Source organism: Bos javanicus, chromosome 4 (assembly GCF_032452875.1).
Source record: "Bos javanicus breed banteng chromosome 4, ARS-OSU_banteng_1.0, whole genome shotgun sequence".
In the NCBI taxonomy this organism is placed as follows: Eukaryota; Metazoa; Chordata; class Mammalia; order Artiodactyla; family Bovidae; genus Bos; species Bos javanicus.
Window position 1 is genome coordinate 31024589 of NC_083871.1, and position 23899 is coordinate 31048487.

The following is a 23899-nucleotide window of genomic DNA, read 5'->3' on the forward strand; positions in this document are numbered from 1 at the left end:
TGTCCTTTATTCCCTTTTCTCAAGTTACTGAATTAAGCTAGGACTTCGAGTCCAGTGTTGAATAGAAGTAATGAGGACAGATGATCCTGGCCTCTTCCCAGTCTTAGGGAAGAACAGTGTCTTAAGTGTAATAGTAGTACTAGATTTTTGTAGACAATCTTTCTCAATTAGAGTAAGATACCTTCCATTACATACCAAGACTTTTATCTTGAAGAGATACTGAAGTTTGTCAGATCTTCTAAGATACTCTCTTGTGGTTTGTCTCTTTTATTCTGTTACTATGGTGAGTTTTTGAACACAAAGGCAGCTCCAGTGGTTTATGATGTATTACCATTTATCGATGTGTATGTATTTTTTGCTGGATTCTATTTGCTAATATTTTGTCCATGAATTCTGCATTTATGTTCATAAGGGACATTTATCTGTAATTTTCTATTAAAATATCTTTGCCAGTTTGGGGATCAGGATTATGTTCCTTAAAAAGAAGTGAAAAGTATTGTATTCTCATGTATCATTTTGTGACAGGCAGTGTATGATAGAAATCTCTGGTGATGCTCTCTGGGCCTGGCATTTTGCTTTGTGAAACATCTTTCACTTATACATTGATTTCTTTCATATACATGCTGTTGTGTAGCTTTTTTGTTTGTTTTTTTCTTGTGTCGGCTTTGGGAATTTGTGTTTTTTCAAGGTATTAACCCATTTTTAATCTCTGTCCAGATCTGGCAGATTACAGCCGTCTGACCACATCTGGCCTGCTGTGTATATGTTTGGGTGCTTTCACCCGGCACTGGTCTTGTAAGTGGTGGTGTTCAGTAGAGACCATGTAGCCCTCAAAGCCTGAAATGTTTTCTGTCTGGCCCTTTGCTGAAGAAGGTTCATCCACCCAGAGCTAAGTTTTCAGACTTAACTGATGTGAGTAGGTCGTCCTTTACCACCGTTATCCTTAGCATATCTGGAGGGTCTGGCTTTGTGCCTCTCTCTCACTCCTGGTTGGTAATTTGTGTTTTCTCTCCTTTGTTTGTAATCAGACTTTCTATATGTTTATCAATCTTATTTAAGTTTTCAAAAAACCTGATCTTTGTTGATTTTCTCTATTGTTTGTTTTGTATTTCACTGATTTCTGCTTTATCTTGATGACTTCCTTTCATCTACTTTGAGTGTAATTTGCTCCTCTTTTTCAAGTATCTTAAGGTGGGAGTTTATTTTAGTGATTTTTACATCTTTTTCTTTTCCTATAAAGCATCTGAAAGGAACTTGAAAACTTGATGAAGATGATCAGAAACTTACAGAGAAAATCATGCTTAATGGTGAAATATTAGCATCATTTTCATTAATGTCAGGAATGGGGTGATTATGCTCACTGTCTCTGACATTCGCTGCTCAGTATTGTGCTGGTTTTCGTGATATGGCTGAAGGAGAAGTAAGAAATGAATAGTGCAAAGGAAGGTGATAAACTGGGATTCCACAGACTTGATAGTGTCAGAAAGTGTGGGACCTACTTTCTCTGGCAGTTTTCTTTGTTCTCAGTAAATGAAAATCCATTTTTTTCTGATACTGCTAAACTTAAAACATTGGTGGGTTTCAAGATTAGAGATCCTTATGACTATTGTTAAGAGACGCAGAGAGTATCACTTCTGTGTTTGTCTGGCTGGAGGGAGGTTGGAGGGTTCTGGTAGCTGACTCCCAAAGTGCTGTAGTTGTTACCTTATAATGTTCACTTCAACTTGCTGAGCTGAGGACTTACAAGCTCCAGATTTTACCATTTCTACAGAAGGGCTCTTCCAGCTTCTTTGCCACTATGACTTGGGTGTGCCTAAATTGAGAAGTCTTCTATTCCCTTGATGCTGGTAAAATTGCAGTGTTTCTTCTGCTGCTATAAGGAAAATGTTCCTCCTGTGTTGCCTTATGTATTTGTCGGTTGTTAAGTCTCTCAGTCGTTCCAACTTTTTGTGACCCCATGAACTGCAGCATGCCGGGTTTTCCTGTCCTTCATCATCTCCTGGAGTTTGCTCAAACTCATGTCCATTGAGTCAGTGATGCCACCAGGGAAGTCTCGCATAATGTTGACAAGCTGTGTTTTTAATCATCTGTCACTTGGCTGAACTTTTGTAAAAAAAAAAAAAAAGGAGAGATCAATAATGGAGAGATCACAGGAAGGCTCAGACAAGACAGTGCTTCTGAAAGGACTTGAAATTATAAATGTTCTTAAGAGACATAAACTGTTATTTCTGTTGTTATAATCAACACTTTTTAACCAAATTCTGGTACTGGTGTTAGACTTGGGACTCTACAGACTGGGTACCTTTGCCAAGATGGGAAAATATCCAATTCACAAGTACCACTTTTCTAACCAACGTGTGAGAAATTTTGCTGAGAAACTTACCTGTGTGTACACTCTTACTCTTCCTTGTCTCATCTACTCAAAGCACCTACTTTCACCACCTAGTTCCCCAGCGGCCCTGGGGACAAAGCTCTTAAGTCGGCAGACACAGACCTTGCCCTTGTGGAGCCTAAAAGCAGGGTATGATGAACACTGAATGTGGCAGTCATGACATAACAATCACCTCTGCTTTTCTTACCATGTACCCTGCTTATTTAACTTCTATGCAGAGTACATCATGAGAAACGCTGGGCTGGAAGAAACACAAGCTGGAATCAAGATTGCTGGGAGAAATATTAGTAACCTCAGATATGCAGATGTCACCACCCTTATGGCAGAAAGTGAAGACGAACTAAAAAGCCTCTTGATGAAAGTGAAAGAGGAGAGTGAAAAAGTTGGCTTCAAGCTCAACATTCAGAAAATGAAGATCATGGCATCTGGTCCCATCACTTCATGGGAAATAGATGGGGAAACAGTGGAAACAGTGTCAGACTTTATTTTTTTGGGCTCCAAAATCACTGCAGATGGTGATTGCAGCCATGAAATTAAAAGACGCTTACTCCTTGGAAGGAAAGTTATAACCAACCTAGATAAAATATTCAAAAGCAGAGACATTACTTTGCCAACAAAGGTCCGTCTAGTGAAGGCTATGGTTTTTCCTGTGATCATGTATGGATGTGAGAGTTGGACTGTGAAGAAAGCTGAGCACTGAAGAATTGATGCTTTTGAACTGTGGTGTTGGAGAAGACTCTTGAGAGTCCCTTGGACTGCAAGGAGACCCAACCAGTCCATTCTGAAGGAGATCAGCCCTGGGATTTCTTTGGAAGGACTGATGCTGAAGCTGAAACTCCAGTACTTTGGCCACCTCATGCGAAGAGTTGACTCATTGGAAAAGACTCTGATGCTGGGAGGGATCGGGGGCAGGAGGAGAAGGGGACGACAGAGGATAAGATGGCTGGATGGCATCACTGACTCAATGGACGTGGGTTTGGGTGAACTCTGGGAGTTGGTGATGGACAAGGAGGCCTGGTGTGCTGTGATTCATGGGGTCGCAAAGAGTCAGACACAACTGAGCGACTGAACTGAACTACATTTTTTGGATGTAGAATATGAAAAGTAGATTAATGCTATAAGGCTGGATGTCTCCAGTACATGTTTTTATTCCTTTGAACCAGCTATTCATTGTGTTTGATTTTAAGTCTGTCTTGAATGCTTTTTGCATAACCACTGCTTTTCCAACTTGAAAGTGGTGGGTGGATTGGTCTTCTGGAAGCTGGTACAAGGAGTCTATGCGATGTGATCAATAAGAACTGAGACTCTGAAGTCAGACAGTCTGGATTTGAATTCCCCCCCTGCCCTGTTTGGCAGTTGTGGTCAATATGCCCATGAGTCAGTTGTCTTTTACCTGCAAAATGAGAATAATAGAGTGTTGTGAAGATTAAATGAGGTAATATAGACAATAACCCTACTTAGTGCCTGGTGCGTGTGCACTCTGATTTAATGTGAATTGTGCGCACTGTGGATATTCTTTCCCTGCCTGCCTTCTCTATGCGTGCTGTACCTATAGAACCTTCTGCCGTTTAGCTGCACAGCAGTCTCAGGGCAATATGCACTATTTCATGCTTTCTGGAATGTGGTAATAGTACTAAAGGGAATCTGTTTTTGACAGTAAAGGTTTGACAGCCTTTGGTGATATGATATATTCACTTACAACCAATTCCTTCAGGATAAAACAGTTTGTCATTGACTGTCCTTTGCAAAGCTATAAAGGAAAGAGGTCTGGTATTCCCATCTCTTTCAGAATTTTCCACAGTTGATTGTGATCCACACAGTCAAAGGCTTTGGCATAGTCAATAAAGCAGAAATAGATGTTTTTCTGGAACTCTCTTGCTTTGTCCATGATCCACTGGATGTTGGCAATTTGATCTCTGGTTCCTCTGGCTTTCCTAAAACCAGCTTGAACATCTGGAAGTTCACGGTTCACATATTGCTGAAGCCTGGCTTGGAGAATTTTGAGCATTACTTTACTAGCATGTGAGATGAGTTTGCAATTGTGCGGTAGTTTGAGCATTCTCTGGCATTGCCTTTCTTTGGGATTGGAATGAAAATGGACCTTTTCCAGTCCTGAGGCCACTGCTGAGTTTTCCAAATTTGCTGGCATATGGAATGCAGCACTTTCACAGCATCATCTTTCAGGATTTGAAATAGCTCAACTGGAATTCCATCACCTCCACTAGCTTTGTTTGTAGTGATGCTTTCTAAGGCCCACTTGACTTCACATTCCAGGATGTCTGGCTCTGGGTCAGTGATTACACCATCATGCTTATCTTGGTCGTGAAGATCTTTTTTGTACAGTTCTGTGTATTCTTGCCACCTCTTCTTGATATCTTCTGCTTCTGTTAGGTCCATACCTTTTCTGTCCTTTATCGAGCCTATCTTTGCATGAAATGTTCCTTTGGTATCTCTCATTTTCTTGAAGAGATCTCTAGTCTTTCCCAGTTTGTTGTTTTCCTCTATTTCTTTGCATTGATCGCTGAAGAAGGCTTTCTTATCTCTTCTTGCTATTCTTTGGAACTCTGCATTCAGATGCTTATATCTTTCCTTTTCTCCTTTGCTTTTCGCTTCTCTTCTTTTCACAGCTATTTGTAAGGCCTCCCCAGACAGCCATTTTGCTTTTTTGCATTTCTTTTCCATGGGGATGGTCTTGATCCCTGTCTCCTGTACAATGTCACAAACCTCTGTCCATAGTTAATCAGGCACTCTATCTATCAGATCCAGTCCCTTAAATCTATTTCTCACTTCCACTGTATAATCATAAGGAATTTGATTTAGGTCATACCTGAATGGTCTAGTGGTTTTTCCTACTTTCTTCAATTTAAGTCTGAATTTGGCAATAAGGAGTTCATGATCTGAGCCACAGTCAGCTCTCGGTCTTGTTTTTGCTGACCGTATAGAGCTTCTCCATCTTTGGCTGCAAAGAATATAATCAGTCTGATTTCGGTGTTGACCATCTGGTGATGTCCATGTATATTGTTTTCTCTTGTGTTGTTGGAAGATGGTGTTTTCTATGACCAGTGCATTCTCTTGGCAAAACTCGATTAGCCTTTGCCCTGCTTCATTCCGTATTCCAAGGCCAAATTTGCCTGTTAAATTCTGAAAGAGATGGAACACCTGACCTGCCTTTTGAGAAACCTATATGTAGGTCAGGAAGCAACAGTTAGAGCTGGACATGGAACAACAGACTGGTTCCAAATAGGGAAACGAGTACATCAAGGCTATATACGGTCACCCTGCTCATTTAATTTATATGCATAGTACATCATGAGAAATGCTAGGCTGGAAGAAGCACAAGCTGGAATCAAGATTGCTGGGAGAAATATCAATAACCTCAGATATGCAGATGACACCCTCCTTATGACAGAAAGTGAAGAGGAACTAAAAAGCCTCTTGATGAAAGTGAAAGAGGAGAGTAAAAAAGTTGGCCTCAAGCTCAACATTCAGAAAATGAAGATCATGGCATCTGATGGGCAGGAGGAGTGAGATGGCTGGATGGCATCACCGATTCGATGGACATGGGTTTGGGTGAACTCTAGGAGTTGGTGATGGACAGGGAGGCCTGGCATGCTGCGATTCATGGGGTCACAAATTGTCGGACATGACTGAGCAACTGAACTGAACTGAAAGTAAAGGGGACAGTATTGTGTTGTAATGTGCTACCCTGGAATAAGGCAGATTTTTGTTGCTGCTGCTGTTAATAAACCTTGAATAAGACCAGACTGTTGTATGCAAATAATCATGCTAGCCAAATGACCACCTAAGATAGTATCCATCAAACCTTTCCGACCATGATTAACATTAAGAAAGTTTATATCAGATCTAATTTACACACATCTGTATACACTCCAGTGTGAAACTGAAATAACACTCCTAAAGCAGTTCATGTTCTTACTACTATAATGCAGCATCCTTATTTCTTTTTGTTCCATGTGATTCCATTCCAGTTCTTTCCATTCTAGGAAGAGAGACCATTAGTTTGAAATATATTGATCTCAGAAATTGCTGGACCAGACAACTCTTATTTAGGCAAACATAGGGATATGAATGTGGCTTCCATGATGACTCAGATGGTAAAAAGTCTGCCTGCAATGCAGGAGACCTGGGTTCAATCCCTGGGTGGGGAAGATCCCCTGGGGAAGAAAATGGTAACCCACTGCAATACTCTTGCCTGGGAAATCCCATGGACAGAGGAGCCCTGGTGGGCTACAGTCCATGGGGTCACAAAGAATCGGACATGACTGAGTGACTAAACCACCGCCATCAGGGATATGAAAGTGAAAAGTGAAAGTCGCTCAGCCATGTCCAACTGTTTGTGACCCTGTGGATTATACAGTCCATGGAATTCTCCAGGCCAGAATACTGGGGTGGTAGCTGTTCCCTTCTCCAGGGGATCTTCCCAACCCAGGGATACAACCCAGGTCTCCTGCATCGAAGGCAGATTCTTTACTAGCTGAGCCACCAGGGAAGCCAAGAATTCTGGAGTGGATAGCCTATCCCTTCTGCAGTGGATCTTCCCGACCCAGAAATCGAACCAGAGTCTTCTACATTGCAGGTGGATTCTTTACTAGCTGAGCTACCAAGGAAGCACCAGGGATATGAATAAGATTTAAGTGCAGCAGTCTTCAGCCATACATTTGAAAGCTTTTCTCAGTAATCACCCTATATTCCATGCAAAAACACAAAAAACAGAAAACCAACCAATCAAAAAAGCACTTTGTTTTTAATTCTTACTATACTTTGACAGAAGCTAGCTCAATTTGACCTTTTAAAATTTTATGGTCATTACTATTCCACTGAAGTCATAGACTAGATATGGTTACGTGGATAGTCAGGTCACTGCAACCAGGAAACCCTGCTTCTTTGTCTGGCTTTGTCATTTCCTACAGGTTGAGTTGTCTTCTCAGAGTCTTAGCTCAGGAGGTAGGGGGATGGGGGCAGTAGTAATATTTATTCTGTATTAATTAATTAATTAAATCCCTTCCTCCCACTCCACTCCTACCCCTACAGTTGTTGGAGGGCCAGCTGGGACAATGTATTTGAAATAATTTTGTAAACTAAAGGGCTTTTTACAATTATAAAGACTGTTGGGCTATAAAATTCTATATTTGTAACTCTTACCTCCTTTAAAAAAATTCCTTCTAGATTTCTCAGTTGAATACACTGATTGCACTTCTGCTGGGAGAACTTCTACCTGGAGACAGGCAGAAGATCATGACAATTTGTACCATCGATGTCCATGCCAGAGACGTGGTGGCAAAACTTATTTCTCAGAAGGCAAGTTGTAGAGATTTCATGTATTTTTTGCTCTTTACTAAAAGTGGTGTTTTTGTCAAAAATATTTCTGAGAAAGCAATTTTTTTAAGTTGGTATTTTTGATTAGTCCTAAGAAATTGGTTGTACTTACTTTGGATACATTTTATATGGGTTAACAAATATATTATCCTTAAAAGAGTTAGCCCAAGTGATATCCCCAGGGATTTGGCCTCGTAAGGCTCCTCTAATTCAGATCATCCAAAAATTAAGCCAGGATGTGGGACCTCCAAGAAGTCATGTGTTCATTTCCCTGCTTTGTGTCTTCTCTACACCTAAGCATCTTGCCCATTGGCCTGTGGTGACCACCTCTGTGGCTTATCCCGTCAATAGCAGTAAGATTGTGGGCCACCTCAATCATCTGTGTGTGCCTTTGATTAGTTTCTTTTTGAAGAAAGAGAAATGTTGGCCACCCCTTGTCTTTTCCATTCCAGGCTAAATTACTTAAAAAAAAAAAAAAATAGTAGTTACTTTCTATTCCTTTCAATGCATTGTTTACCTTCTTTCCTTATCTCTTTAAAAAGTTCATGTATCTCTTTGATACCCCCAGTGTTTAATGTGGAAGGAGAATTACTCATCCTTTTTTCAGAATATACTCCTACTTAAAATGTCAGAAGTACGATCGTCTAGTGAACAAAACTGACATACCATGCCCATAAAACTACTTTTTCCAAATCTCTCTTTTCTTTTCTTTTTTTTGAGGGTGGTAATTACCTTCATGGTTTGAGGGTATGCTTATATTGTGATATATTTTCTGTTGTTTTTCTAGTTCATTCTCAATTTATTAAAATCAAAGCGAATTTTAATTCTCTCCACAAAGTGCAAGCAAATGCTTCCTCGTGTGAACATAAAAAGAAACAGTTCTTGATCCAGGCTCAGGACACTTACTGAATAATGTTGTTTAAATCCTAATCTAAAATTTATCCTTGCAAAATACTCTTACCATGTGTTCTCATTTTGATGATGAGCCATTGATATGACCTTGCATATTTTATCATTTTTTTAATCAGTGATGGTTTGCTTGCAGCAGCAGTTTTAATTTAAAATATGTTCTTTATTTTGTACTTAAAGAGATAAAGACTTTGTCTAATTCCTGCTCATTTGGTGTGCCTAAATATGCAATGTGGAGACTCAGGTAGACATAGACAATGAGCAGATAATAATTTTGGTAACTTCAAGTGATTCCTAGGAAATCCTTGGGTCACATTGGATCTGGAAAGAGACTGGAATTATTTTTCAAACTAGGAAATAATGGATAGAATTGAGTAAAATAAGAAATAATGGCAATGAAAAAATACTGTTGTTTGACCTAATGAAAAATGGAGTGGAAATCTGTAATAAAAGCAAAACAATTTTAGAATGGACTTGGTTGAAAGTGTAGTTTGTTTATACGTCTGACATGCTGAAATAATGGATTATGTGCTTTTTCCATCTGATTCCACTGATAAGAATATAAAGTCACAAAAGTGATCCAATCCTCTAGGGTGATTCACAAAAGAGGAAAAAGCATTGCATCAAGAAATTGATGTTGTTGTACAGTAATAGCCTTCTTAAAACGAAGACTTTTACTACACACATATTTCTGATTAAGTATTCAATCATTTACACGCAATTACAGTTTGCAGGAGCATGTAAGAGATTTCCCTTTTGTGAGATTTTTTAGGAGTAAAATGGGACTCAACAGAGTTAATTAATGGATTACATTTGTGGCCTTAAAACTTTCAGTGTTCGTGTGTAGTGATCAGATGACGTTTTCAGGTCGTCACTCCCGAGGCTTTTGCTTGGCTCTCTCAGCTTCGTCACCGGTGGGAGGATACCCAGAAACATTGTCTCGTAAATATCTGCGATGCCCAGTTCCAGTACTTCTATGAATATTTAGGAAACAGCCCTCGACTTGTGATCACTCCTCTGACTGACAGGTAACAATGATAAGTTGAAGTCAGATGGGAAAAGCCGAGTCAAAAGAAGTCCCCTAGCATGGGTAAGATGTCTCAAAATAATTATTTTCGATGGCTGAAAATAAAGGGTTGCAGGAAAATGTGGAACAAATAGGGAAACTCTATGAAAGCAGTATGGAAATGTACTAACTGAGTGGCACAGTGTATGTTGGTGTTAGAGACAAGAGAACCAAATTAGAAAAGCATAATGACAGGTACTGTGTGGTAGAAACATGAAACCACGGGCCATTAATATGGCTCAAGGCAGCGTCTTTGATCTCAGAGTCCATTCTCTCTGGTTATTTATGGCTGACACCCTGATATCAGGATTTCTAACCATTTCTCCCGCCGCATCCTTTTGTTGAAAGTGTAAAAAGAAGAATTGCCTATGGTAAGTTCATTTCTGAAGGTTACATATAGTGAAGGAAGAAAAGAGGGAGAACAGGAATGGTTCAGCAGATACAGTACTTCTGAAGCACTGTGCTGAGGACCGTCCCAGGATCAAGCAGGCAGGATTCCTGCTCTTACAAAGCGCACTGTCTAGGGGAGTGTGGCTCGTGAGTGGCTGGGAACAGAGAGCAATGGTAAACAGATTAACAGAGCTGTGTTAGGGGGTAATACTTGCTGTTCACTCGCTAAGTCGTGTCTAAATCCTCGCGACGCCATGGACTGCAGCATGCCAGGACTCCCTGTCCCTCACCATTTCCCAGAGTTCACCCAAGTTCATGTCCATTGAATCAGTGATGCCATCCAACCATCCCATCCTCTGCTGCCCTTTTCTCCTTTTGCCCTCAATCTTTCCCAGCATCAGGATCTTTTCAAATGAGTCGGTCGTCCATATGCTATGACAAAAATAGTACAGGGTGATATGTTAGAAAGTCTCTTGAAGGGAGAGCCTGCTATAGATTGTGAGAGGACAGTGGAGCCAAGACTCAAATGATAACAGGGAACCAGCGAGGCAGACATCCGGGGCCAGATAGTTACAGGTAAAGACAAGTACAAAGTTTCTAAGATGGAAAGGCGCTTGGCTGCTTCATGGGATAGATACAGAGCCCAGTGTGGCTCAAGTGTATCAAAGGAGCAAGTGGTTCTTAAAAGTTCATTGCCTCCTGACTCCAGGGTAATAGATACTCACAGTCAGAATGTTGTAGAGATAAGGATATGTCACCTTGACCTGAAATTCTTTGTTAGTATTCCAACCTGTGCTAAATTATTTGATGGGAGAAAGCATATTTAGTCTTTGTCATTAATGAAAGAGAAATCAGACCTCAAGATCATACTCATGTTCCCAAGTACCCAGTTATCACCATGCCGCATACGTTACTGGGAATGAAAGTGCAAACAGCTTCAAGTCTGTCTGTCGACCTGGGGTCATAATGGTGCCCTGGGAGATTGGTGAAATTCCCTCATTAGCTTTGGGATTGTTCTTAAACGTATTAATCTACTTGTGACTATGTCATTGATAAATCATAAGGCTTCTGTAATTGTTTCTCTAATTCAGTTCTCTTTAACTTGCCTCTCACTAAAGTCAGTGTTCACTATCTAGTTAATTTACGTACTGCTTTCAGCGTGAGAAATTAAAATTTGCAGTCTGACAAAATCACTTGTATCGTCAAAACTGCAAATGCCTAGAATCTGCTGTATCCGTGCCATTGTTAATAGAGAAGGATACAGGGTACAGGACAAAAGGGAAGAGGCGTTTTAAAGTCTATCAATAGTGAGGACCAATAGCATATTAACTTTCCAATTTGAAAATCACTGTAAGGTTTATTTGGAAGTAAAAAGGAAGATTAATATTCCTTTTATAGAGTGAATAGGGCTGTATAAGATGTTCACAGTATGTTCATTTCTCTCCCATTTCATTCTCAGGATTATTTACTAATAGTTTACATTAACACAAAGATACCTTGCAAATACTGCCATTATGTCCTGTTTGGTGTTGACCTTCCCTTGGTGCGGTAGGCTGGAAAAATATCATCTCCTCCCCTATGTGGGTGGGTTCAGAGACCCAGGTCACCCAGTTTGTAACTGAGAGACTTGGGCTGGAACACAGGTGTTTCCTGGGGTGCAGGCTAAGCTGCTGTTACAGAAAGACCCGGAATATAAGGGCTTCAATAGCATGGAAGCTGGGGTCTCAGTTGGGTGACATTCCCGAGGAGTGTGGTTCAGCAGTATTGGCTTCCGGGTGGCCAACATGCTACACATGGCTTGAACACTTACTTCATTTTGTGGAAAAGGGGAAAAACATCTCAAAGGAGGCATCCTAGGGCGTGTGTGCTCATTTCGGTGCATTTCACACTGGTTGGAGCTTGGTCACTTGGCTGCTCCTGGCTGGAAGGCAGGGAGAAAATGTAGTCTGTAGCATATAGGTGGTCGTAGATCCAGTGGAACTAGGAACCACAGGGAAAGATTGCTAGGGCATAGTCTGCACTAGAAAAAGTGCTGTAATTCCTAGGCCAGGGATCTTTCAATTCCATATTCATTGTAAGATGCTCTGAAATGTGATGGCTGTAAAAAATAGAAACTCTTGCAATTTCCATAGGTAATTACTTCAATTTGCATAGTACTTTGAATTTTTAAGGCATTCACCTTTGGCTTTCTTAGCCATCCATTGCTTTCACCACTTGGCCACCTCATTGAGTTGGCTTTCTTAATATAACGCTATAATAAACCTCATTTTATGGAGGAAAAAACTGAGGCAGGTTGATGTCAGAAATGCAGTTTAAGGTTAACATTTGATGGATGGCAGAGCAGACACTGGTCCCGGGTACCCCAACTAGATCCCCTGTCTGTACTAAAACTAAGATAATTCATGAATCTGCAGAAACCCCACGTTAGGTCCTGGCCAGGTATTCGTTTTCCTTCTTTTACAAGTGTTAAATTCTGTCTTATTATATTTTTCCTTAGGCTAAGAATCTGAATCTTTCCTGCAAAAATAAGTATTATCATAGTCTAAACACACATAACAACACATTTGAAATGAATTCCTGAATACATTTTTAATGTAATAAATTACCTGTGTCATATTTGCTTTGTGTAGTGAAATAGGTATATATTATCTGCATACTTTATATTTATATATATTTGTACATCTCATCTCTTAATGTATTTATTAAAATATGAAGTGTTTAATTCATCATCCAAGATTCCTATTTTTCTTATATAAACAATATTTTGAAATGTTGTCTGCCATATTAATAGTATGTTTACCTAGAAATATCAGAAATTCAAGAGCATTACAAATTAAGTGTCATTTGTATTCAAATACACAGCTCTTTGGAAATGAGATAAAGCAATGCCTTCTTCTCTACTATTTTTAAACAGCCAACCTGAAATTAAATTTGATACAATATTATTCTGACTTTTACCATGAACAAATCAGAGGTATGTCAACATGTTGTATTACAGCTACATTCTGGACCATAGCTTCTTAAACTTACAAAAATATTGGATTGTCCTTCACTTTTTCTAGGAATCTCATATAAAATTGTAATACTTGTGTTTTCTTTTGCTTAAAGGTGTTACATTACTTTGACTCAGTCCCTTCATCTCACCATGAGCGGGGCTCCAGCTGGCCCGGCTGGAACAGGAAAAACAGAAACCACCAAAGACCTTGGCCGTGCCCTTGGCATGATGGTTTATGTATTCAACTGTTCAGAGCAAATGGACTACAAGGTAAGTTATAAAATGACACAGCCTAATAGTATTATTCCTCATCTGGAGTAATTCAAACTAATACCTTAAAACTCTTTTCTGTTTACAAATTCTTAATGCCTCACTCCATCGTTTAGTCCATAGGAAGCATCTATAAGGGACTGGTGCAGACAGGAGCCTGGGGCTGCTTTGACGAGTTCAATCGAATCTCTGTGGAAGTTCTGTCAGTGGTGTCGGTGCAAGTGAAAATGATACACGATGCCATCAGAAACAGGAAGGAGAGGTGAGTGGCATGTGGCTTCTTCCTGTTGTTCCAAGTAGAAAGAGCACCATGGAGCAATAGAGGAGACCTTGTCTCCACAGTCTCTGACGGCCTTTCCCTGTCCCATGAGATGGATAGAATGAGAGTGGCTGGTTAATTGTGAAGATTTATTTTGAATAACCCCCCATGTCTTTGCAGTGGTGTTTGAGTGTTGAATACAAGAAAGGTGTATCACATTACTTTAATTACTTAAAGAATAAACACCCTCTGCAACACTGAATCCTGTGATCAATTCTCACTCCTGATCTTACTTGACCTTCTGGCAGCGTCTGACACCATCTCTCCCTTCTACATGATACACTTTCTTCACATAGGTTCCAAGATCCCACATCCTCCGAGTTTTCCCTCATCCTCAGGGCTGCTCGTTTGCTGATTTCCTCTTGACTATAAAATGAGGGGAAGCATAGTGTCCATCTCACAGATTATCGTGAGAATTAGATGCAGAGCACTTGGGCAAGTGCCTGACGCATAGCATCATGTCAGTGTTGTTGCTCAGTTGCTCAGTCACGTCCAACTCTTTGTGACCCCATGGACTGCAGCACGCCAGGCTTCCCTGTCCTTCACTATCTCCCAGAGTTTGCTCAAACTCATGTCCATTGCGGAGAAGGCAATGGCACCCCACTCCAGTACTCTTTCCTGGAACCTCCCATGGATGGAGGAGCCTGGTAGGCTGTGGTCCATGGGGTCGATAAAAGTCAGACACGACTGAGTGACTTCACTTTGACTTTTCACTTTCATGCATTGGAGAAGGAAATGGCAACCCACTCCAGTGTTCTTGCCTGGAGAATCCCAGGGACGGTGGAGCCTGGTGGGCTGCCGTCTATGGGGTTGCACAGAGGCGGACATTACTGAAGCGACTTAGCAGCAGCAGCAGCATGTCCATTGAGTTGGTGATGCCATCCAGTCATCTCATTCTCTATCGCCCCTTTCTCTGCCTACCTTCAATCTTTCTTTGCATCAGGTGGCCAAAGTATTGGAGTTTCAGTATCAGTCCTTCAATAATTACTCAGGGTTGATTTTCCTTTAGGATTGACATTCCTTTAGGATGTCACAATCTTTGGGCCTCTTCTTTTCCCTGTCTCTATTCATTCCTTGATCACCTCATTTAGTCTCATGGCTTTCAATGCCATATTGATGGTGCTGGCTACTGGCTGCCCAGATCTCCTTTCTCTGATATCTAGACTTATATAGACAATGTCAGCAATTGTCTTGGGGCATCTTAGGACTCAGTTTGAAGTCTCACTGGCCTGTCGTATTTAATAGATCCAAAGTCAAAATCTTGGTCCTTGAACTAACACCTATATTATTATCTGTCTTGTCCCAGTAGAATACACCCTCACATCTTCCAGTTATTTGGGTCAAATAGATCTAGAACCTAATCACTTCATAACTTGATGCCACACTCTGAGAAACAGAACATGAGTGGGACTTAGGGTTTGATGGATTTGTTTGGGAAATCAGTATTGCAGTACCCAATTATGGTTTTCTTCCTACCATTTTTTTGTATATATTGCCATCTCATGTATCTGGCCTACCCACTGATCCCCATTTTTGGGGTTTTTTGCTCAGCTAGCTGTTTTATCCATTAAAATGTCAGTCTGCCATCAGGGAAGGATCATCCAGTCCCTTGAAACTGTTAACCAATTACAGAAGTTTCTAGTTATTTTAGATACATCTGAATATTTCTACCTTCTAGGAAAATTCTCAGTCCTGCCACATGGCTCTGGGAAAACAGCTTCCTGTGTTTACCACGTGTCTGCTGCCTTACCTGCCCCTGACCTAATGGTATGCTACAGAAGTGAGGTTATTCCCCTGTGATTTCCAGACATTTGATTTAGCGTTTAGTCAAAATCTCCTTATTTGATGTAACCCAGATGCCTTTGAGGCCATCCTTTCTTACAGGGAGTGAGATAACTGATCAGTGTAAGGACTTGTGAAAATTCCCAACCAGGGTCTCTGTGTGTGCATATATGTGAACTGATCATCCTCATGCTGGCCCATGTACAGACTGCTAGGTTCCTTCATGATTTCCTGAGTTCTATTACATTCTCTTTTCATTTGAGGATTTAAAAGATGAGACCACGCCTCAGCCACAAAGCCTTCCAGCATCTTGCTGTGTCCCTCCAGCCCCCCACCCCGAGATCCCTGCCCTTGACACGTGGCTGTCCCTGCTCTGAGTGATGGCAGAGTGCTCAGCCACCCACCTGTCCTGCTGCCATAGCTGCCTGCCAGGCCCATCTGCCTTCCCCAGCCTGACCCTATGGGAATGAAGATTTCTCCATTCGTACCTTGACTATACACAGTCCACCTCTTCGTCCTTGTCTAGCATCTAAGAAACAATCCTAAAATTGGCATTCTCTTACCCTCTTGAATTTGATGATGGAGGCCCAGGTCCTTGGCCACTTCAGCCCCTCAGTTTCTCAACAAGAGAAAGCCTTATATGTGTTTAATTTGCTGCTGTTGGTTCTCAGTCGCCCAGTCATGTCTGACTGATTGCGACCCCATGGACTGCAGCACGCCAGACCTCTCTGTCCCTCACCATCTTCCGAAGTTTGCCCAAGTTCATGTCCACTGCACTGGTGATGCCATCCAGCCATCTCATCCTCTGTTGCCCTCTTCCCCTTCTGCTCTCAATCTTTCCCAGCATCAGGAACTTTTCCAGTGAGTCAGCTGTTCGTATCAGGTGACCAAAATACTGGAGCTTCAGCATCAGTCCTTCCAACAAGTATTCAGGGTTGATTTCCCTTAAGATTGACTGTTTGGATCTCCTTGCTGTCCAAGGGACTTGCAGAAGTCTTCTCCAGCACCACAGTTCAAGGACATCAATTTTTGGTGTTCTGCCTTGTTTATGGTCCAGCTTTCACAGCCGTACGTGACCACTGGGAAGACCATAGCCTTGACTAAACAGACTTTTGTCGGTCCATTTCAGTAATGTCTCTGCTTTCCAACATGCTGTCTAGGTTCATCATAGCTTTTCTGCCAAGAGGCAATCGTCTTCTGGTTTCGTGGCTGCAGTCACCATCCTCAGTGATTTTAGAGCCCAGAAAGGGGGAATCTGTCACTAATTCACCTTTTCCCTTGTATTTGCCATGAAGTAATGGGGCCAGATGCCATTATCTTCGTTTTTTTTAATATTTAGTTTTAAGCCAGCTCTTTCACACTCCTCCTTCAACCTCATGAAGAGGCTCTTTAGTTCCTCTTCGCTTCCTGCCATTAGAGTGGCATCATCCACATATCTGAGGTTGTTGATATTTCTGTTCATGATGCTCTCACAGCAGGTATACTGGAGTGGGTTGCCATTCCCTCCCCCAGTGGAACTCTATGCATCTATGACCCATGCGTCTTGGGTGGCTCTGCATGGCATGGCTCATAGCTTCACTGAGTCACATAAGCCCCTTTGCCACAAGACAGTGCTCCATGAAGGGGGTGTTTCGTTTACCCCCGTGTGAAAGTTCGCTTCTGCTTGTCCTTCCATTTAGTTCCTACAGGCCTTTATGTTCCATCTCCCTGGCCTTCAACAGCCTAATGGTCCTGTTAAAGCTTTCTGAACATAGCCATAGTTATAACTAACATCTGTTGAGTATTTACCATGCTCCAGGCAATGGCACCCCACTCCAGTACTCTTGCCTGGAAAATCCCATGGATGGAGGAGCCTGGAAGGCTGCAGTCCATGGTGTCGCTGAGGGTTGGACACGACTGAGTGACTTCACTTTGACTTTTCACTTTCATGCATTGGAGAAGGAAATGGCAACCCACTCCAGTGTTCTTGCCTGGAGAATCCCAGGGATGGGGCATCCTGGTGGGCTGTCATCTATGGTGTCGCACAGAGTCGGACACAACTGAAGTGACTGAGCAGCAGCAGGCACTGTACAGTCTCCCCTAGTGGCTCAGTGGTCAGGAATCTGCCTGGCAATGCAGGACACATGGGTTCGATCCCTGGGTCTGGAGGATCCCCTGGAGGAGGAAATGGCAACCTACTCTAGCATTGTTGCCTGGGAAATCCCATGAACAGAGGAGCCTGGCAGGCTACAGTCTATGAAGTCACCAGGAGTTGGACATGACTGAGCAGCTAAGCAGGCACGCACACACATGCAGACACTGTACTCTTAGCCATTTATATACATAATCTCTTTTAATCATCATATAATCCAATAAACTGGATAATATTACTATTATCTTCCCCGCCTTTTGTATTAGATGAGGGAATGGAATATGCCTAAAGTGATATATCTGATCTCTGAATGCTCCCAATCTGGCCCCAGAGCTAGGTGTCATAAGCACCACGGTATTCAGTCATGTCTGACTCTGTGTGACCCCATGGACTGTAGCCCTCCACACCTCACTGTCCATGGGATTCTCCAGGCAAGAATACTTGAGTGAGTTGCCATGCCCTCCTCCAGGGGATCTTCCCAACCCAGGTTTCAAACCCACAATCTTTTATGTCTCCTGCTTTGGCAGGTGGGTTCTTTACCACTAGCACCACCTGGGAATCCCACCTCTCAATGGTGGTCAGTAGATATTTGTTGAATAAGTGGGAGGGAAGGAGAGATGGAGGGTGAGCACACGGACAAGGGACGACTGAAAAAAGTCCCTCTCTTCTCTGAGCTGGACATTCTCTATCTGTACCACATCACATTCAAGAAATTGCAGCCCATGTTGAAATCCAAGATGGCATCACCTTTCATTAACTGTTGAAGTAGTCAAGTCCTCATTTTTATATTCTAGCACACTGGCCATGCTAAAATACAAAGGGATATTTGCCATACTTGTAATTTCTTTGGGGGAAGGGAGTGTATTTTTAATAAACATGTTTCAAGATATTCAAAATATGTATGCTTATGAATTTTAAAGAAAATTACACAGCATAAACAGCTTCCTAATAATAATTTGCATTTTGCAGTGGTTTGCATTTGTCAATGTGCATTGATATTCAATGAACACATTTAATTCCATCAGCATTCTTCTTCTGGTAGATTTGTATTTCTTGGCGAAGCTATCATACTGAAGCCATCAGTCGGAATATTTATCACTATGAACCCAGGATATGCTGGTCGAACTGAATTACCAGAAAATCTCAAAGCTCTTTTCAGGCAAGTGTTATGCTTTGTGGTTTAGCATCTGGAGCGCTCATGCCACCTAACGTTGCTGGTTTGCACTGTTAAATGATTTGTCTTTACTCAAGAATTTCTATGGAAAACCCCTTATTGTTTCTTTGGGATCCCTTTATAGAGAGAACTTTCACCATGATAAATTAACTCTTGTGAAATATGAAACCAGACCTCAAAATTGTTACATAAAACTTACATGGTACATTGAACATTTAATACTAGCTCTTATTATATTTATAATAAAATGATTTTTATTATAAATATAATTTTGACAAAGTACAGACTATTTGGAAAATATGAAACTGAATAAAGAAAAAAATTACAATTTTATCACCTAGAAATATGATTGTTATATTTTTTCTAGTCTTATAATTCCTGTTTTATGAGTTTAAGTTATTAGATTAGGCATGATTTTCATTTAATTCTCATTTAATGTGTTGACATAAGTAGTTTGTCATATTACTGAAAATTCTTTAGAAATACCATTTCTTTGTAGCTCCAAAATGGTCACTCCCTTGGCTCATCCATAATCTTCTTAACCATTCCCTATTGTCTGACATGGAGGGCTTGTGTTTTTCTTTTCGGTTCTTTATGATCACAAAATAGCAGGCTGTAAACATCCCTTCACATGAAGCATTATCCTTATTTCAGCTTATTATCCAGAATAGATTTCTACATGTAGAATTACTTGGTGAATGGTTCAGGTCTTTACTGACAACCTGCTTTCCACACATACTCTGCCAGTTTATACACTTACGGCAATCTGTCAGAGAACTTGTGCTGTTGCGTCTGAACCCATTCCTTTTAACTCATGTTTTAAATCAGCTTTGTTTCCTGCGATAAAATGCACCCACCTGAGTATCACAAGCTGGAATCAAGATTGCTGGGAGAAATATCAATAACCTCAGATATGCAGATGACACCACCCTTATGGCAGAAAGTGAAGAGGAACTCACAAGCCTCTTGATGAAAGTGAAAGTGGAAAGTGAAAAAGTTGGCTTAAAGCTTAACATTCAGAAAACGAAGATCATGGCATCCAGTCCCATCACTTCATGGGAAATAGATGGGGAAACAGTGGAAACAGTGTCAGACTTTATTTTTTGGGCTTCAAAATCACTGCAGATGGTGACTGCAGCCATGAAATTAAAAGATGCTTACTCCTTGAAAGGAAAGTTATGACCAACCTAGACAGCATATTCAAAAGCAGAGACATTACTTCGACAACAAAGGTCTGTCTAGTCAAGGCTATGGTTTTTCCTGTGGTCATGTATGGATGTGAGAGTTGGACTGTGAAGAAGGCTGAGCGTGGAAGAATTGATGCTTTTGAAGTGTGGTGTTGGAGAAGACTCTTGAGAGTCCCTTGGACTGCAAGGAGATCCAACCAGTCCATTCTGAAGGAGATCAGCCCTGGGATTTCTTTGGAAGGAATGATGCTAAAGCTGAAACTCCAGTACTTTGGCCACCTCACGCAAAGAGTTGACTCATTGGAAAAGACTCTGATGCTACGAGGGATTGAGGGCAGGAGGAGAAGGGGACAACAGAGGATGAGATGGCTGGATGGCATCACCCACTCAATGGATGTGAGTTTGAGTGAACTCTGGGAGTTGGTGATGGACAGGGAGGCCTGGCATGCTGCGATTCATTGGGTCGCAAAGAGTCGGACACGACTGAGCGACTGATCTGATCTGAAGTAGCCACTTGGTGGAAACATTACCACTGCAGTCAAAATGTGGAATGTTTCCTACACCCCTGGAAGTTCTCTTGTGCCTCTTTGAAGTTAATCCCCCATATCACGATGTCCTTTCTGTGACTAAAGGTTAAGTTTGTCTTTCCTAGAGTTGATGGGGTCCATAAGAGTCGGACACGACTGAGCGACTTCACTTTCACTTTTCCCTTTCACGCATTGGAGAAGGAAATGGCAACCCACTCCAGTGTTCTTGCCTGGAGAATCCCAGGCACAGGGAGCCTGGTGGGCTACCATCTATGGGGTCGCACAAAGTCGGACACGACTGAAGTGACTTAGCAGCAGCAGCAGCAGAGTTGATGTAAATGAAACCATGCTGTATGTACTCATTTGTGTTGCCTTCTTTCCTCAAACCTTATGATTTGGAGATTTATCAGAGTTATCCAGTGCATCAGTAGTTTGTTCTTTTTTGTTCCTAATGAGTATTCTATTGGAGAGGCATACTTCAGTTTGTTTATCTAGTCTCTGGTTGATGTATGTCTCCACTTTGGAACGATTATGAATAAAGCTGCTGTGAACATTCATGTACAGTCTTTGTGTGAATACATGTTTCTTTGGGGTAGATATCTATGAATGGAATTGGAAGTCAAATGGCAAATGTATGTTTGAGTTTATTAAAAGCTGCAAATCTGTTTTCTAAGATGGCTGTACCATTTTATACCCTCACCATCAATATAGAACAATTGTTCTACATTCTTGTTAAAACTTGATATTATCAGTCTTTTTAGTTTTAACCAACCTAATAAATAGGTGGTATATCCTTGTGGGTTTAACTTGCATTTCCATGATGGCTAATGATGCTGAGCATTTCTCCATGGACCTTACTGGCCATTCCCTACCCTCTTTGTGAAGTGCTGTATTCTGCACGCAATTTCTTTGTTGAATACACACATTGCAAGTATTTTCCCCTCCATTTATGACTTGCTTTTTCATTTCTTAATGGTGTCCATCAAAAATAGAAGTTTTAATTTCAATGAAATATAATTTTTAATTTGTTTCATGGTTTTTAGAAATATCCTAGTTAAAACCATTTGACTCACCACAGGTTGCAAACTTTTTCCACTGTGTTTTAGATATATTTTTTTTAAGTTTTCATGTAACTCCCTTCTTTTTTGTTGATGTGTCAAACTGTATTCACTGTTCAGATACTACACAGTTATTCAGTGTTGCATCCCTGAGATAAACTCCACCTGGTCAGGAGATATTATTTTATCTGTGTTATTGGATTCAATTTATCACTATTTTGTTGAGGATTTTAAAATCAATGCCATGAGGGATGTTGGTCTGTAGCATCCTTTCTTGTCATATCTTCATCTGGTTTTGGCACTCAGGTAATGCTGACCCCATGAATGACTTAACATATATTCCCTTCTCTATTTTCTTCAGAGTTTTGTTGGGTTGGTATTATTTATCCCCTATTTGATAGAATAAATCAGTGAGGTCTTACAAATACTTGGGCTTAGATTTTTCTTTGTTGGAATTGTTTTAGTGATCAGTTTCTTTAATAGATACAGATTTTTTTTTCTTGAATTGTGATTTGCCCCATTTAAGGGATTTCTCCATGATATCTAAACTGTTGCATTTATTGGCATTAATTTGTTCCTAATAGTCTCTTATTATCTCTGGTGATGTCCTGAAATCCATGTCTGATAAGGGTAATTTGTGTCTTATTTCCATTTGTTTCCTTGATGAGCTGGAGGCTTATCAGTTTTAGTTTTTAAAAGTTCTTCCATGTTTGTCAGATGTGTCTTTGTTCACAGTCTGCCTTCAAAATAATATACTACTTCACGCAGAACGGAAGAACCTCTAGTTTTTAGTGTGATTTCTTTGACTCTATCAAGCTTAAAATCTGCTTGTCCATCCATCTAGATGTTTAAGCATATTTCATTTGTATTTTCTTTTAGTTTTTGGAGTATGAGTTTTTAAATGTACTTCATCTATTAAGGTCTTATTTTGTAGGTAACATGAAATAAGTATTTAAACAGAATTCTTTTCCCTATTATTCAATTTTTCTAATACCCTTTAGTGAATGTCTTTGTTTTCTCATATAGTAGCTTTCTCTCCAGCAATTTTATAATGCAATTTAATGCAATAGCAATTTTATAATGTCTCTTTTTCCTTGAAAAAAAAATTCTAGAGCATAACTGTCCCGGAAATAAATGTAATAATTGCAGAGTATTTCCATTTGAAAATTGTGGATCTCTCCAGTTTTTTTACATTTGTATTCCAGTTCATCTTGTACAGGTTTTCATTTGGGTCTTAAAATTTGGAAATTATTTTGTGAATTCTTCATAAATTTGGCTTAAATAAGTGCAGCATCATTTGTGTATGGGACAAGTATTGATCTCAGCAAAGTGTGAAGGACGATTGGGTGATGCCTGTAGTATTCATGAGTGGAGGCAGCATGCCTGAGCCTTAAGTATCGTGGCTCCACTCCTTACCCAGCCTGTGGCCTAAGTCGTGCGCTTGTACTGCTCAGAACCCTAGTTTGCACCTCAGTAAAGTACAGACAAGAACAGTTGAGAGGATTAAGTGAGAAAGTACAGAAAAGCTATAGTGTCCCTTATGGTATGCAAAATACTCATTGAGTATTAGTTGGAAATATTTATGGAAGTACCAGTTAAGCTAATTTGCTAGCCTTTTCTGTCCTATATTTACTTAGAAACGGTGGGGAAAATTGTGGGGCTACTTTAGGTAGAAGTAGTTGATAACATAGATCCAGAGAGACTCGGGAATTTTTAGGATGAAAAATTAGACATGTAACACAGTAGACCATAATAATGCTTATAAAAACAGATGATGGTGGGAATGCAAACTAGTACAGCCACTATGGAGAACAGTGTGGAGAGTCCTTAAAAAACTGGAAATAGAACTGCCTTATGATCCAACAATCCCACTGCTGGGCATACACACTGAGGAAACCAGAAGGGAAAGAGACACGTGTACTCCAATGTTCATCGCAGCACTGTTTATAATAGCCAGGACATGGAAGCAACCTAGATGTCCATCAGCAGATGAATGGATAAGAAAGCTGTGGTACATATACACAATGGAGTATTACTCAGCCATTAAAAAGAATACATTTGAATCAGTTCTAATGAGGTGGATGAAACTGGAGCCTATTATACAGAGTGAAGTAAGCCAGAAAGAAAAACACCAATACAGTATACTAACGCATATATATGGAATTTAGAAAGATGGTAACAATAACCCTGTGTACGAGACAGCAAAAGAGACACTGATGTACAGATCAGTCTTATGGACTCTGTGGGAGAGGGAGAGGGTGGGGAGATTTGGAAGAATGGCATTGAAACATGTATAATATCATGTATGAAACAAGTTGCCAGTCCAGGTTCGATGCACGATACTGGATGCTTGGGGCTGGTG

At 40.7% G+C, this 23899-nt stretch overlaps 1 protein-coding gene across 3 annotated transcripts in view; it reads left to right on the forward strand.

The window, feature by feature from the left end:
* Nucleotides 1–23899, forward strand: part of DNAH11 (dynein axonemal heavy chain 11) — a 364495-nt gene that overhangs the window by 120335 nt on the left and 220261 nt on the right. For all 3 annotated transcript variants that reach the window (XM_061413683.1, XM_061413682.1, XM_061413681.1), the window contains exons 31-35: nt 7580–7711; nt 9506–9666; nt 13203–13359; nt 13476–13621; nt 18634–18750. In XM_061413683.1, coding sequence (XP_061269667.1) covers nt 7580–7711; nt 9506–9666; nt 13203–13359; nt 13476–13621; nt 18634–18750 — 713 coding nt within the window. The remainder of the gene's footprint in view (nt 1–7579; nt 7712–9505; nt 9667–13202; nt 13360–13475; nt 13622–18633; nt 18751–23899) is intronic.